This window comes from Gastrolobium bilobum, unplaced genomic scaffold (assembly GCF_033153095.1).
Source record: "Gastrolobium bilobum isolate Gb01-03AN ecotype WA unplaced genomic scaffold, APGP_CSIRO_Gbil_v1 utg49698, whole genome shotgun sequence".
NCBI classification, from domain to species: Eukaryota; Viridiplantae; Streptophyta; class Magnoliopsida; order Fabales; family Fabaceae; genus Gastrolobium; species Gastrolobium bilobum.
Window position 1 is genome coordinate 45,313 of NW_026895446.1, and position 17,247 is coordinate 62,559.

General features: G+C 33.7%; 3 protein-coding genes across 3 annotated transcripts; 2 read left to right on the forward strand and 1 right to left on the reverse strand.

Moving 5' to 3' along the window:
- Nucleotides 1-6,249: 6,249 nt before the first annotated feature.
- LOC133311872 (1-aminocyclopropane-1-carboxylate oxidase 1) lies at nt 6,250-7,532 on the forward strand. The gene is made up of 3 exons (XM_061513000.1): nt 6,250-6,351; nt 6,608-6,831; nt 6,953-7,532. Exons 1-3 carry the CDS (start codon nt 6,250-6,252, stop codon nt 7,530-7,532), a joined length of 906 nt encoding a protein of 301 aa, XP_061368984.1.
- Nucleotides 7,533-8,984: 1,452 nt separating this feature from the next.
- LOC133311880 (tetraspanin-2-like) lies at nt 8,985-11,381 on the forward strand. Its single transcript, XM_061513011.1, has 2 exons — nt 8,985-9,521; nt 11,004-11,381. Exons 1-2 carry the CDS (start codon nt 9,024-9,026, stop codon nt 11,313-11,315), a joined length of 810 nt encoding a protein of 269 aa, XP_061368995.1. The 5' UTR covers nt 8,985-9,023; the 3' UTR covers nt 11,316-11,381.
- A 528-nt stretch (nt 11,382-11,909) lies between these two features.
- On the reverse strand, nt 11,910-16,878 carry LOC133311809 (uncharacterized). Its single transcript, XM_061512918.1, has 8 exons — nt 16,497-16,878; nt 15,975-16,042; nt 15,002-15,149; nt 14,839-14,919; nt 14,500-14,586; nt 13,540-13,625; nt 12,572-12,692; nt 11,910-12,150 (listed from the first exon to the last, which is right to left on the reverse strand). Exons 1-8 carry the CDS (start codon nt 16,791-16,793, stop codon nt 12,073-12,075), a joined length of 966 nt encoding a protein of 321 aa, XP_061368902.1. The 5' UTR covers nt 16,794-16,878; the 3' UTR covers nt 11,910-12,072.
- Between the last annotated feature and the right edge of the window lie 369 nt (nt 16,879-17,247).

Consider the following 17,247-nt stretch of genomic DNA (forward strand, 5'->3'; position numbering starts at 1 on the left):
AACAAATTACCAATTCTAAGGGATATATGTTGTTCCAAAAGATAAAGATTAAGAAAAATAAAAAATTAATCAATATTAATTATTGTTCAGCTAGCTGATCCAAATATTAAAAGCCCAGTTTATTTCTTTAAAAGGACATATTAGGCTTGTTCTATAACATTCGGAAGACGGAGGACAACAAAGCTCATGATGGTTGCAGCTTAGGAAATGGAAACACTCCGTTCCGGACCTGAGAGCGGAGAAACGGACAAAGCTTCACCATGGAGACCGGGTTTTATGTTTCTTTTATGAATTATAGTTTCTTTTCATCTCCTTCTTTAGTTTTCTTGAATATGTTAGGCTAGTTTTCTTTAAGTAGTTAGGGCGAGACGGAACCAATAGGTTCTTGAACGCTGTTTGCCTTTCTTATAATTTATATTTATGAACTGATCACTCGTAGATAAACATATGAGTCGTGCATGACAATATAGATGTTGGTGTATCGATTCCGATTGGTTGATTGCTGAAATTTGTATGATTTAGAGATAGACTTATGAATTCTATAACTGAATGTTCTTGCGTTAATGCTTATTTTATGAAAAAATACTAAGGGGTTAGACTTTTGAGTGAAATAAAGGATTAGATTACCAAGGGATTGAGATCTAATCAAATATGGAAAGAACTATTAATAACTTGATCTTGAATGTAATTACAAGAATAGATAGACTCGCTAGGAAAACATTCGAGAAGTTGAGTCCTAGCTACGTCTTTTATAAAAACTTAAAACCAATTTTCTAGCATTATTATTTCTGAATTTAATTTATTAAATATTGAAAACTAAAAGTAAGTTTAAAAATTCTGTTTTAATTAAATTAAAATATTCTCAAACCAACCTTTCATGATCGATCCAACTTAAATTAAATAGATAAATTAGTGATTGGTCATCAGCTCTCATGAGATCGACAACTTATTCTTATCACTTTATTACTTGTACGATCGGTGCACTTGCCGAATTCGCTAGAGTCTCTCATGCATGGTTGAATATGTTCAAGGTATATATAGTTCTTCTCGAGTCTTTTATCCACATTCTTAAATCATAACAAATTAACAACAGAAAAACAAAGGAACTCGTTATACATATAACTTCGTTTGCTCCAATTTACTATTATTGACATGAAAATACAGTAAAACATTTTCACTAAGGACCAATCGGAAGTGAGAGATTATCATGGCTGAAATTCAATTACAGGTCAGGACTTAAAGAAAGCTGAACTAGTTGCCACCAGTTTAAGCATTGTCATTACTTTTTAAAAAAGCGTTTATTATAAATTTCCTATAGCTATATATTTTTAGTTAGATTTATAGGTTTAGGTGAAACTTGAAAGAAACCATTTTTCTAATGAATAGACTGAGTTGAGAATTTGTATTTCGCTTCAGGAATCAACTTTAGCATAGACACATATAAAGCGAAGAACTTATTTAAGGGAGAAAATCATACAAGGACCACCATTTTCTCTGGTGGAAAAATAAATGCTGTCACATTCTTCACAGAAGCGCCTTTACCTCGTTCGTCCTTAAGTCATTGTCATTTTGAATGTGGTGTTTATCAACCTTCCGTTGAAATTTTCAAATGTAACGAAGTTTCACATTAGTTTGGTAATAGATTAAGTGAAATAAATATAAATGGATAGACTTATCAACTGACTACTTTAAGATTTTGTGAGTAATAATATAATATTGGATTCACTTGATGTAGTTGATCTAGTTTAGCCCAATATTAATAATAGAGTAAACACCTTTTTTGGTTCCTGTCAATATCTACGAAATCATTTTTAGTCCCTGGTAATAAAAAAGGACTAAATTGGTTCTTAAAATTATGAAAAAAGGACCACGTTAATTCTTATGTCAACTCTTCCGTCACTAACGTGGCCCTTTTTACATATTATTAAGGATCAATTTGATTCTTTTTTATTGCCAGAGACTAAAAAGGATTTTGTAGATATTGCCAGAGACAAAAAAAATGATGTTTACTCTTAATAATATTCTCTCCCCCCTCAATATTACGTCACTCATGACATATCAATATTTTCAATCATATTGTTCGGATCAATTAAACTTGTATATTAATGTAATTGATTTCCACGCCAAGGTGCACCATATTACTTCATTTCTCCATCAGTAAAAGCCATTAAGGAAAAGTCACTATAGCTGAGGTCCTAGCTAGGTTTGATTCTGACACTATATCTAAATTAAAAATTAAGCAATAGTTCATACTTGATAGTGTGTGTACGTGGACTTGTATGTCCCTATTACGTTTAGTTGTTGCTGTTTACTATTTGGGTTCTTCTTGAAAGAATATGCAAGGCATAAGGAAATAAAACTGAAAAGTGGATGAAAAAAGAGAAAGAGGGGATTTGGGGTTAAGGGGGGGGGGGGGGGGGGGGGGGGTGGGGGGGGGGCTAAGGGGTGGTAGAAAGCACAAAACGTGGCAAACATGGGTTCAGGGAAATGAACTCTGGCTAGCCATCCACATACGGTTCAGAAAGAAAAATGGGGACCATTCAAGTGGAGATATTCAATATGCTCTTTTTGCTTAATGTTGATTTGTGAATCAAACAAAAATGGCAAGTAGCCTGGAATGAACATTAATTGGATTTGGCAGATCAACCTCACCATTTGTTCTGTATTGATTTGACATGACTCCACACGCTGGCTTCCTCCATTAATCGGTAACTTTTCTAAAATAAATAAATAAATCATGCACAAGATAAAAGAAAATCCAAATATGGAACGATACATGTATATAAATTTTATAATAGTTATGCTGTAGAAAAAGTGATTGTGTAAATACTAAAAAAAAAAAAAGTGATTGTATAATGTTATAGGATTCGTTTTGCGTGCCGAAGTTTTTGTTTTTTTTTTGTTTCAAAAAATGTGGGTTCCACAAAATGTTGTGTGTGTAGGAAACTTTCTTGTGTCATGTGAAATGATAAATACAAATCCCTATGTATATATATATATATATATATATATATATAGGGTTTATAATTCTCAAGTTACATGAGAATTAGAATCTTATGATGTAGAGACAAAAAGTATGTGAAACCTATATGTTAGAAAAAGTTATGTGTAGGACCCATGTCAGCACGGAAATATAAGAGTGTGTAGGAAAGTTTGTTGTGTCATGCATGTTAAATAACAAATACAAACCTCGTATATATATATATATATATATATATATAGGAAAAGTTAATCTTATGTTACCGAAGACAAGCTTCCATTCCTGCTGATACATCGGTTTGAGTGGTATTTTTTTTTTTAAATAAATAGCTGGGGCCCATGCTCTGGTGTGTCTATGACTGAAGATAAAATGTCTTCTATTGAATGAGACTATTAAATCCCTATATATATGTATATATATATATAGGCTATTGTACGTTATGTCATGTCCTTAAAATTTGCATATGCCAAATGTAATATAGATTATCATCGTGTTCTCTCCTTCTCCCTGGGGAGCTCATTTTCGGTATATTAAGAATACATATTTCTTTACCAAAAATATAAAAATATAGAAAATGAGTGGAAATAAATATGAAAATAAAAATAATATAAAAATATTATTTTTTATTATATTTAATTAAAGATATTTTAAATGCTCAATACAATGGTAGTATTGAAAATATTATTCTCCCTATACTAAGGAGCTCTTTTTAGTACAACATGTGTACGTACATCAGTCATTCAAAATCAAACATGTATATTTTAAACAGTATTTCTCTCTCTTACTTGTCAGTATCGGTGTTTTGTATTTAGTTTTAATTGGATACAGGTATAGAAAGTTTGTTGCTACGGTAATATTTTAGAAATTTTCCTATGCTAGGTGAGCGATTTAGGAGGCTGTTTGATATGAGATTTTCCTACAAATCCTGGGTGGGAAAGTGGGATGAGGCAAATTTTTTTCCAACATTTGATATGAGAAAACTGAAAATAATTTCAGTAAAATATTTTTCTATCATTCCATCTTACACATCATATTTCCAAACGAAAATACCATTTAATAAATTCCCAAAAAAAATTTGGCTCTCCGAAACACCTTTTCATAACTTACTCGGAAAAAAAAAAATTCAACCATTTCCCAAAATTCCTTTTGTTTTTTGATAAAAAAGAAATATCTCTTCTACCAAATATCCCCTTAAAATAACTTTAAAATATACCTGCCCAACACGACCTGTTTTCATGAAGCCCACGTTATATACTTCGGCCAACATAATCATTTTTGTAAGCCCAAAACTCGATTGTTTATTCTTGACCCATGATCTGGAATTAGAATGAGGCCCTACGTACACCACCTGTTCTAAATTGTCTAGCCCAAAAATTATGATTTAGCATGACTTAATATTTGATCTTGATAATTCGTATAAATCTAACGTTCTAAATTTATTCACATAAATTCTCACATACATTTGACTTCCTCACTAGAATAATATTTCATTTTGCATTAGGCTTTAAGAAATTATAATATATATTTCTTTTTCCTTCTTTCGTGGGATAATCTGTATTTAAGTCAAGCATCCAGAGAAAAAAAAAAAAAAAAACACATAACTTGGGAAGATGTTAAACAGGGTTTGAAGCTACTGAAAATATAAATTCCAGACGAGTCATGTATCATTTTTCTAAACTTAAAAAGCATGTTATTGACTTGTTATATTATGGTTGACAAATCCATGGTTTTCATTGACTAAACAAATAGAATAATCAAATTGCTTGCTCTGTCCGAATCACCTTACCGTGGTTCATACTTTAATTACTTGTATTTGATTTTATTTGTCCACCTTTTCTTGAAGTTTACTGTTAGTAATCGTGGAAATGAATCATACGATTTTGAATTCCCCAATCCTTTCTTATGTTACATGAGAAGAATTACCTGAGAGACAATATCACAAGCAGGATCTACAGGCAAGAGAAGAGAGAAAAAATAAATATGAGATCCATATTTATTTTATGTGTAAGAACTTGTCTTCTGTCATATGAAATGAAAGAAATATTATGAAGTTATGAACAGAAATTTTGTAATTAACTAGTAATTAACCTCGTAAAGTTAGTAACTAATGTACTCAAATATAATTATTTTTTTGGAATTAACTCAACCATAATTATTTTTTTAAGGCGAGTTAGTTCCTCCTGGTATTTTCACAAATTTCGACTCTTTGATTCGGCTATAAAATTAATCCGGAGTGTGAGACGAGTCAAGGATGAAAGATAGTTAAACCCCTCTCAATTGTGATATGTGAGGATCGAACAATGTACTAATATTTAATAACCACAAAGAATTTTTTTCTTCTTATTTATGTTCCTATAATAATTTTGAATAATGAATATATGGAATTCTTCGTACAATCATCTCATTCTCACATATTAAACATGGAGAGCTTATCCTGACGTATATAATAATTTCTTGTATGTGTATGATTAGATGTTGATGAACCAAAGACCAATATATTGATTGGTGGCCAAAATTTTGGTAGCATGTAAAATTAAAACCAATATATTGCATCCTTGGCTATTGAAATATGAAAACCCGGTTTCCATTACTTTCACATACTATGTGCGGTTGATATAAACTAATGAGTGATCCTACAATTATTATGTCATGTCTATGTTACAGTTATGTTGACCACAAATGGTCAATAAAATAAAGCATATGGGCTTATTCAGATTGATTCATTATGCTACAACAGCATCCAGACAAAACCGCCCACTGGTTGATTTGCTGCATCTATAATCTCTTTCTGCATTTTGCTTCAATGCAACCATTTTTCTGTGCCACAGCCCCCGGTTTTTTGTGTTATAGTTGAATTGCTGATTTACCAGAACATGGAATGTCTTATCTACAGTGGCTTTACGTGGACTCTAAAATAATAGCTACTTGAAATAACAGTAACACCGACCGAAATTGGACTTCAAAAAGCAATAGAGAAGTGAAAGAAGCAAGACTTTGATTACAAGGAAAAAATCTGATTGCCCATCTAAACAAAAGAATAAAAGAATTGTAAAGGATCACATGATTATAGAGAAATGAGGTGGAACTTTCCATTCTCAAGGCACAGAAAACAAAATGTTCACTCTTTTTTAGTCTATGCTAAATATTGATTTCAAACTATTTAATTAGCCTTTAGTTACAGTGTTAAGACAGATTTAAATCTTTGTTAGCACTATATATACCACCTCCATTCATTTATCTTCAGCAAACAAATATTTAGCTCAACAGATATGGCAATCCCTGTGATAGATTTCAGCACTCTCAATGGAGACAAGAAGGGTGAAACCATGGCACTTCTGCATGAAGCTTGTGAAAAATGGGGCTTTTTTCTGGTAAATAGAATAAGTTTTGTGTTAACTTTCAATCACTTCTTAGTTAACTATTTTTTTTTATTTATTTAACAAATTAGAAGGGCCGGCCTGGCTCAGCGGTAAGCTTGCTTACCGTGGTGTTCCAGGTCAGGGGTTCGACTCAGTCCCCCTGCAAAGCAGGGATGAGGCTTGACTCAAATTTCTCTTCCCCAGACACTCACGGAGTGGGTCTTGAATTGGGTCGGCCCTTTATTTATTTAACAAATTACTTGTGCAGATTGAGAACCATGGAATTGACAGGAACCTGATGGAGAAGGTGAAGCAGTTAATCAATGTTTACTATGAAGAAAACCTGAAGGAAAGCTTCTACCAGTCAGAGATAGCAAAGAGCTTGGAACAAAAACAGAACACCTCTGATATAGATTGGGAAAGTGCCTTCTTCATTTGGCATCGCCCTACATCTAACATTAACCATATTCCAAACTTCTCTGAGGAGCTTTGGTTAGCCAACTCAACCTTTGTGGCTTATAAAAGAATAACACTATATCTCTTTCTCTCTTAACACACACATGCACATTCACATAATCTGATACCATGTTTATTTATATATATGTAAATGCAGCCAAACAATGGATGAGTACATTGAAGAACTCATTAAGTTGGCAGAAAAGTTATCTGAGCTCATGAGTGAAAATCTTGGTTTGGAGAAGGATTACATAAAGGAAGCATTTTCTAAAAGTAATGGACCTGCTATGGGAACAAAAGTGGCCAAGTACCCTCAATGTCCACAACCAGAATTGGTGAGAGGACTTAGAGAGCACACAGATGCAGGTGGTATCATACTATTGCTCCAAGATGACAAAGTGCCTGGTCTAGAATTCTACAAAGATGGCAAATGGGTGGAGATCCCACCCTCCAAGAACAATGCAATTTTTGTCAACACAGGTGATCAAGTGGAAGTGTTGAGCAATGGCTTATATAAAAGTGTTGTGCATAGGGTCATGCCTGACAAGAATGGAAGCAGATTATCCATTGCAAGCTTCTATAATCCATCTGGTGAAGCCATTATTTGCCCTGCTCCTAAGCTCTTATACCCAAGTAACTACCGTTTTGGAGACTATTTGAAACTTTATGGCAACACTAAGTTCGGTGAAAAGGGTTATAGATTTGAATCCATCAAGAATATGGCCAATGGCCACTAAAATCGTCTACCTTATAAAAGAAAATAAGTGTGTACCAATACCCTTGACTCCTAGTTAAATTTACAAGTCATGTTCCATAAATTCCCCCTCAAAAAAAAAAAAAAAAAAAAAACATAGCCAAGAAAGGAAAATGTAACTGGAGACACGTTTCATTTTTCATTTTATTTTGTTAGTTTTAGTATGAATAACGAAGAAATACATGTTTTTTTATGTTACTTTTTAATTCCAGAACCAGCAGATGGGGGAATATTATATATGATGTTTTTTCTTTATTCATCCTTTTCTCTTCTCTGCTTTCTTCTTTCTTTCTTTCTTTCTTTTCTCTGCCATTGTTTTGAATTTTTCATGAACATGAAAATTATATATGATGCTTTGCTAAAGAACAACGAGGAATTGTCCACGAGAAACGACCGGTTCTTCACAATATTTGTTCATTGATCAATTCAGCGACCCAATAAAAATTTAACCTGCATAATTTAGAATAATGTAAGAGATAAGTCACTTCCACGCTTATATTTACATAATTTTTGTCATCAAATTATAATTGATTTCACTTTATTTTACTTCCACGCTTATATTTACATAATTTTTGTCATTAAATTATAATTAATTTTACTTTATTCTTGAACATATCTATACTCTAATTTTACTACCTAGCTCTAGCTCTAGCTCGAGGGACGTGCACAAAAAGTGTGATGCACCAAGCAATATTACATATTGTAATTCCAAATCCAATCTCGAACTCACACAAGAACATATACTGTGTGAGGTATGAATCCTCCACCTCTCATACACACAAAAGTTGGGGCGTTCCCGATTCGGATTAGATCGGTTTTGAAGTAAAAATTATTTTATCTTTTAATCATTTATTTGATTTGGATTTTTTTTTAAATTTGATCCAATCTAATTTTATTCGGTTTGAATTTAATTGGTTTTGAAGTTTTCTAAAGCCTAAAATTTCAGTCATACAAATCACTAGTTATATTAAAATAAAGCCATTTAAAATTACAAACAATTGAAAAATTTAAATCTTCAAAATAAAACAAGTCTTAAAACTCACGAAGAGTTAAAATAGATTAATAGACAATAAAAAATTAAAATGAGATAATTTACTATTAATAACATTCAAAATTCCAAGTCTACAAAATAACAAAATTTTAAGTCACCGTCTTTCGAAAATAATAAAATATAATATATTGAATCAGTTTTCACCGACCAAACCAAAAATCGATTCAATTCAATTAAAATATGCAAGTTTCTTTCGATTTTTCAATTTTTGATTAATTCAGTTATTAGTGTTTTGATTCAGTGATTTGAATCAGTTTAGATATGTTGATGAACACCCAAAACAAAAGCATAGAAGAGTTGGAAAACCAAGCTAAAGATAGAGGCTCCACCACCATCTTCATATATATGCTACTCCACTTCATGTGTCAACTTCCAAAAACCATATTTGCTAAGTCTAGAAAAGTAAAGCAAAGGATCCATCCCATGGGGGTAAGTAACAACATCACTGCAGTGCTCAACTTCATAGCCCTTTTGGCTTCAATACCCATCATAGCCACTGGTGTATGGTTAGCATCCAAACCAGACAACGAGTGCATCCACAGCTTCAGATGGCACGTGCTCATCCTTGGCCTTCTCATACTCCTTGTTTCTCTTTCTGGCTTTGTCGGTGCTTATTGGAACAAACAAGGCCTCTTGGCTTTTTACCTTTGCTCTATGGCAATCCTCATCGCTCTTCTCCTTTTCCTCCTTGTCTTTGCCTTCATCGTTACTCGACCCAATGGAAGTTACGTTGTTCCAGGAAGAGGCTACAAGGAGTCCAGGCTTGATGGCTTCTCTTCCTGGCTCAGGAACCATGTCACTGCTTCTGGGAGTTGGCACAAGATAAGGACTTGTTTGGCTGATTCTAATGTCTGCATTAAGCTCACCCAGGATTACATCACTGCTGATCAATTCTTCAACTCTCATATCTCTCCTTTACAGGTCATGAAAGAAGCAAATTTGTTTACTCTGTTAATTATTAGTGTTTCTTCTTTTCAATTTACTGAACTGAACTCTGTATTCAGGTGTACTTGCACTGCAGTAAGGTCCTTACTTCCCTAATTAGTCACTGGTTTTCTCTTTCTTCCTTAGTGTTAGTGTTGGAGATATAAAAAATCATTAATCTAGTCAAACCCAATTGCTTAAGCTTTTGAACTGAAATAGTTCTTTATGATATCAGAGTCTTAATATTACGGGAGTTCGATCCTTATCGCTACTCATTTATTAATAATTATGTCTTGTCGAGTTTCTTAATATAGGTTGACTAGACCTGTATATTATTCATCGTTCCAGCTCAGTGAGCTCTCGTGTGAAAAAACATGTTAGAGATATATAAAATCATTAATGTAATCTTACCCAATAACTTAAGCTTTTAGATTGGTTGAAATGATTCTTTAAACAAACAAAAATTGGTCATAAAGATATTTGCTTTACTTTATGGGAAAAGTGTGTATAATTTTAAAGGATGTAAAGTTGTGTCATTTTAAGAGAGAGAAAGAGATAGATTAAGGAGGAGAGAGAGTTGACAAAAAAAAATAAAAGTGTGGGTCCCACCTCTTTGTGAGAGTGAAAGGATGTAAGTTGTGTAATTTTAAATGATAGACACTTTTCCCTTACTTTATTCACGTTGCTCACACTAACAAGTCACCATGTTACATGTTTAGGACACTTCCAGTTGCTGATCTTGAATTTTTTTAAAACAAATGTAGGAATTCACATTATGCATAGAGGATGAATAAACTTTGACTTCATGGGTTTTATATTGCTTTTGATTTTACATATGACTCTGTTGAGAATCAGATTGGCATTAACAGTGAGTGAAGCATGGCACTAACAGATAAGATAGGCGTAGCTGTGAAGTTGAGTCAGAAAAGAAGAGTGGGTGGGACCTGGTTTTCCATCTAATTCTTAACTTGAGAATGCATCATTAGTAGAAGACATTAGACACTCCATTAACATCAGCTAAAATAGGAAAATGTTTATGCCCCTAGAAAGATCCACCAACTAATTCACTTTACAGATTAATCATGAAATTTTAGACCAGGTTAAATCAATCAGCCAAGAATAGCTAAGCTATTGTTTGTTATTGCATATGATAATAGAAGTCATTTTATGGTTGCCAGGTTGTGGCCTGTGTGGCAGCATGGTTTTTTTGGGTTGTTTTTTTTAAGGAAAATCTACTTCGTATATTGCTGCAAAAAAATTTTGTTATGTTACATCAACCGATTATAACTATATATTTTTAAGATTATAACTATGTATTGCCAGAAATACATAGTTATAATCGGTTGATATAACATAAGAAAAAAAGGACCCTTTCTTTAACTCTCTACTTTTTAGTACTCCTGTCTTTTTTGTTTTTTCCTTGGAAAATAAAACTCTTTTATTACTTATGTTAATCAATTCCCTCCATTGTTTTAACAGTCAGGGTGTTGTAAACCTCCAACTGCATGCGGGTACAACTATGTAAACCCAATACTATGGGTAAACCCTGTGAATCCAATGGCAGACCCGGATTGCTACTTGTGGAATAATGACCAGAACCAGCTCTGCTACAAGTGCAATGCATGCAAGGCAGGTCTACTGGGGAACCTCAGAAAAGAGTGGAGGAAAGCTAATATCATTTTGATTGTGGCTGTGTTGGTCCTCATATGGGTCTATGTCATTGCTTGTAGTGCCTTCAAAAATGCTCAAACAGAAGACCTCTTCCGCCGTTACAAAAGGGGTTGGGTTTGATCCTGTTTCCTCCAAACACATTCAAGGACTTTTAAGTCTCTCTCTCTCTTTCTCATTTCTGTAAGAATCTTTTTCACTAGTGTATATATTCCTTTTCTGGTTTTCTCTTTGGAGTATGGAGTGACAGGTATTGGAACCAAGTGGTGCAGGAAGAGATCTTCTAAGTTCAAACTAGTTAATACTAGTCTCATTGCTCAGTGAAAAATGAGAATAGAATACTCATTCCAGCTTTCCTCATATTATATATATAATTCTTTTATGTCAAATTGTCAATGGTTTCTTGCATATATCTTTTAAAATACACCTTGGTACTTTGATGCTGGTATGACACATTCTTCACATGCATGTGCATGGGGAACCCACTTTAGTTGCATTTTAATTGCCTGTTCAAAACAAAAAGGCAACCGACACAACAATCTGTAAAGAAACGAGTGCTTTTGAATTTTGATGCTTCAAGATCTCACATGAACCGAAAGATAGATCTTCCCCAACTAGCATTTTTTTATGAATGATAGTAAAGTACAAAAAACGTGAAGTTCAGAATTCAAATTGTAGTGTGTAGAACGAGTTGAGCTAAACCAATATTCCACAAGAGGAAAAAAAATAAAATAATTTGTTTGGAGAGTTTGAGTACATTGCCATGAAGGACCTTGCGCACAACAAACATTGCTATAAAAAAATGACATGCAATATATTCTCCCATCAGAGTCACTCTAATAAGTACATAAATTCTAAAAATTCCTAGTCCAAATGTTTCTTAAGCAGTAGACAGCTTCCTAGAGTACACAATGTACATAGGATCAGAGCGTCCAGGATTAGGAGATATATCAACAGCCTACAGAAAAATGTAAACGGCATTAAGCCCTGGATTGACCTCAGCAATGGAAACACTATAATATCATATAAAAAATTGCAGAAACTTGTCATCACATCAAAATTGTTTTGTGACTAGTAAAATTTAAAAATTCTGCTTTATATATAGGGATAAGAAGCAGTGGAAGAAATTACCCTTCAGCATTAGTTGAAACCATACTATAGTATGTTAAAAACTGAACTTTAACAAATGACAAAATATTTAGTTATGAAAGAAAAGAAAAACGCCGTGGGGGCATGTGAAACATGGTTGGATTATGCATGCTTAATCACAAATGGCTAGTTTTGTTGCGTGCAGAGTTATGATTTAGAATCTATGACCGTGCAGATAGCTAATTGTCTTTCACATGGGCATGGAAAGAAAATATCAATTGTGGAATTACCTGAGGAGGTTCAAATCCTCCAGCATAATGGAAATAAGACCCAACAATCATAACATGATCAGCATCCCCAGTTGATGTCCATATAGAAATGGCTTTTGTCCAAAAGCATCGGTTTGAAAAGCTAAAATCATCAATTGTAACCGTTAGTTCAATAGGACATAATAGATAAGATAGCACATCATTAAACTGAGAACAGGCATTACTGAAAAGATGAAGTATTCGTTTATATGCAATACGAAATAAAGAAACATTTGCCTACATTCTGATACATGTGGAAATAAATCTTAGCAGGTGAAGAGTAACAGAGCTTGGTTATGATCGCAACATGAGCTGAACTGTTAAAAAGTTCATTGACTCTAAAAAATGGCATTTCAAATATCATTAGAAGAGCCACTTATAATGAATGGTGTAAAATTGTCAACCACATTTGAAGTTGCATCTATTTTAGTATGAAATTTCTTGCAGATTGCTTTATAAATGCTAAGTTCATTGGTTTTAAATAATTAGGTGAGGATAAAATATAACATTTTATATCTCCATATGTCTGGTACTTTACCCTTCTTTTGTGTCTTCTTTCCTCCTCTTCCAGAAGCATCTAGGAATTTTCTAAACTTAATTTCTTAATCTGGAATATTATCCTAGATGATGGATTATTGAAAGGGTCCAGAAATTTTTTGAGAATGGATTATTTAGTTGTATTCAAATAATTAAGAGCATGTGTTCGATCCTCCCAAATACCGTCTTTGGGAAGGGTTTAAAGCCTTAATCCCGGGACCCGCCCCGAATCAGACTAATCGCGAAGCGATGAACCGATTGGAATATCTCCGAAAAAAAAAAGATAATTAAATATCCAAGAAAGTGATGATTTTACACGAAAGTGCTTAATGACAAATTTTCTTTCAATTACCAGATTTGACAAAACTGGTAATCTGAAGTAATTTCAAAATGATAGTTATCAAGATTATCACCTCATTATGGCCAGTCCACCTGGCTTGAGTATCCTGCGCATCTCCTTGAACACATCAAGAGGCTTTGTTAGGTAATCAACACTGACCTGCAGGGAATATTCAATTTTCAAGGTCTAAATGGCTGACATATATACCAAGCAAGAACTTGGACACAATTTTAGCCCCAAAAGCTTTAAATGAGGGGGAAAACCCTGGAGTCTCTTGCACCAAAAAAAATAAAAATAAAAATCCCTAGAGGCTTACATTCGCTTGAAATTCAGTCCTATTTCTAATTCAATCAGCAGTTTGATTCTGTAAACAGCCCAGAAACTTATGACAGTCATTTTAATCGCACAATGCAATTCCCGTGTAGTTAAAGAGTGCTTTAAATCAGCTAATTTTGTGAAGAAACAGTAAAGTTATTGAACAGGGAAGGTCCATTTTCATCAATAGGATAACCTAAAACTAGTGAACAGTTTTAGGTCTAAGAAATTTAATTATCAAAGTTTATAATAAAAGAATTGTAATTCAACTATATGATGAAATTATTCCTATCTATCTTTTTAACATACAAGCAGCATGTATGTCATAACTTGTAGTTATAGTGGTATCATCAATGTTTAGTGTGGTCGTTACATAAAATTTCTTATGGCAGAATGCTAAACTCAAAATTGTAATAGCTGAACCCAAGCTATACTTATTGACAAGATAAACTTTTATTATAAGAGATTAGAAGAAAAATAAAAAATTCAAAGAAAATACTGCAAAAATATACATCATACAAGTATGAGCCAATAGCATGCATCAAATGCAATGGTTTCAAGCACCAAAGATAAGATATAAAAACCCTTCCCCGTTAAACCCGACTAGCGAGTGTGGGGTGGAGGAAATCCTTGCACGCGGCCTTACCCTTGCATAATTGCAAAGAGACTGTTTCCTGAATTTGTACCAAAGATAAGATATATGGAAAAGTATTTGTACCACATTAGTGATGATGTCAAAAGAGTTATCCGCAAACGGGAGTGTGGGGTTCACATTTAAGTCTTGCACAACATACTCCGTGAGAACCTACATCATCAACAACTTCTATTAGTGGAGCCACATTTCTCTAGCAGAGTAGATATGTTAAGAATCTTGAGATATAGCCATGTCACTATTTTTGAATTGAATTAAGTAGTGGCTTAATTATTATATTCAGGCTATAGGCTCTTGAACAGATATGGAAAACCAATCTAAACAAGTTATCGTAAGGGTATGAAATTCAGTTCCAAAATTAAAGGCCAATGGCCACCACATAGCATAGAAAGGGCATTGTTTTACCGGGTTCCTTTTCAGCTCTTCTTCATTCATACCTAATCCCACCACTCGTTCTTGCTTGTATCCTGATGGAAAATGGCTGACCTAATGCAAAGTAAAGATTTATGACAATATGTATATGCAGCACATCACAAGAGAAACTGAGTTACAGTTCTACTACTCTTACCCAACTGCTACACATATCCAAGATGCTTACTCCAGGAGTGTTACTAGGAGGGAATACTTCGGAGTAATACTTAGTCAGAGCAGCAATGGCAGGGTCATCAATATGTGTCACAAATCGAGGTGCTTCATAGAACATGGAATCTGAGGACCTACAAGTGGATTATATAAAAAAGACTAACAAAAAAGAAGGGGATAAGAAATGTTTGAACCCACAAGTGGATTACAAACAGTGAAGAATCTATATAGCATATAACTTTAAGGTACAAATAAGAAGACTGAAAACAAAAACTTCAATAACACAGTAAAAAAATAAAAAACACTCTCCATTAAACCCTGCTTAACGAGGATAAGGGTGAAGGTAATTCTTGTATATGGTCTTACCCTTATAAATTTGCAAAGAGACTATTTCCCAAATTTAAACTCATGACCTTTTTCAGCCTAAACAGATTTATTATGGCTCCAGGTTTGCCCTCTTTTCAATAACACAACACCATACGTGGATAAAAAATATGTATTTCTTTCATATTTAAGCCATGCTTTATTACCTATTCTAAAATATAAATTACAGAGATTGTAAACCCTTAAAAAGTTGATTGTGCCTTTAGTACTTGATTTATATGCACACCGATAACTATAATATACATATAAAGGAAATGGAAAGGCTCCCTTTAGTTTAAAATTACAAGTCCCAATAAGTTTTAAAGATGACCCACATGTCAACATGTCTTTCTCAGTAACAATGAATTGTGTAGCACAAATGCACAATCCATGATTGCTAGGCCTAGATAATCCATAAGGTACAAGAAATTCTACTATGTTAAGACACCAGGGTAACTCCCATCTGTATGATATGGGATTTCTTCAGTTATTCTTTACACAAACAAATGTAAAAACATAGTTCAGAAAGCAAATTGATTACTTCAAGGGCAAAAAACACAATCATAATTCTTCAATCAACTAGAGGAGAAATTTACTCATCAAAGCGCTGAAAATCCTCCTCCTTGAAGGGGAACTGCTCTGGCCATTCCACTTTCTTCAACATCTGCAAAATGGGGTGGAACACAAGACTTTAGCAATTCGAGACATGTTGACACCAAGGACGATGGATCAGTAGAGCAAAAATTGTACAGAAATAGGTGAAATAACTCTTCTGAATTGTTTGAATTATTTCACATATCAATTGACTTGTCCTGGTTCAGTGCTCGAATCATGAGGCAAATTACATCTCTGTGGTATAACATATTCATTATTCAGCTGTAGCACCAATAGACCATCAAACCTTTAATTAGGGGCAAAAGGGAATTATTATTAACCAAAGATACCTAGTATTCAATTGATTAAAGGAACACTCATTGGTCCTCTAGAGTAACCAATTTTCAAGATAAAAAAAAGTGGAACAACCTAGAAAAGTCAACTAACTAATGCAAAATTGAAGTAGTTTAACAAGGAGAGTTGAAGAAAAGAAGATTAAAAGAATCAAAGAAGTTTGATATCACCTCATCCACAGAGGGACCACCCTTTATCCTGGCAGAAGCAATGAAGGGTTTGCTACCCCCAGCACCAGCCATACTCATAAACTGAGCCAAGAATGAAGCTCCAATGCCCAATAGCATGCGGCGAGGAGCCTTAACTCTTCTGTTCCACTTGTTTATTACTGCTCTTGAAAGAGTAGCTGCAGTAGCAGAAGAGGAACTCACAACAACACTAGTAACATGATGTGTTGGACAACAGGAACAAACGCCACACACAACTGGTAACCTCGTGTGGAACCTAAGTCCAAGAAAATTAGCCATCTTGGAACCTTCACTTAAGCCATGCTGTTACTCACTATTCTTTCTAAATGAAACTACTAGGACCACTGTCACTGTTGGAATTGGATTATCCTCAAACATCTTTCATGGGTCGAAGCTTCATCTCATTCAAGTGATGCACATGCAGGTTACGTGGCTACCTATCTTCTATGAGTTGCTACTAGCATAAACTAAAAAATGTTGCATACAAAATTTATAGAAAAAGTGTTTTTCATTTTAAATAATATGAGTTTGTGACATTTCATAAACATAAAGAGGTATTGATCTCATGAAAGTAAATAAAGTCAAAACAAATAAAAGTGTGAGTCTCACTTCTTTGTGTTTATGAAATGACACAACTTGTATCATTTAAAATGACACACCCTCTTTTCATAATTTATTAACTATAAAATAAACGAAATGCAAATTGTCCTATGCAACGTTTTCTGATTAATCA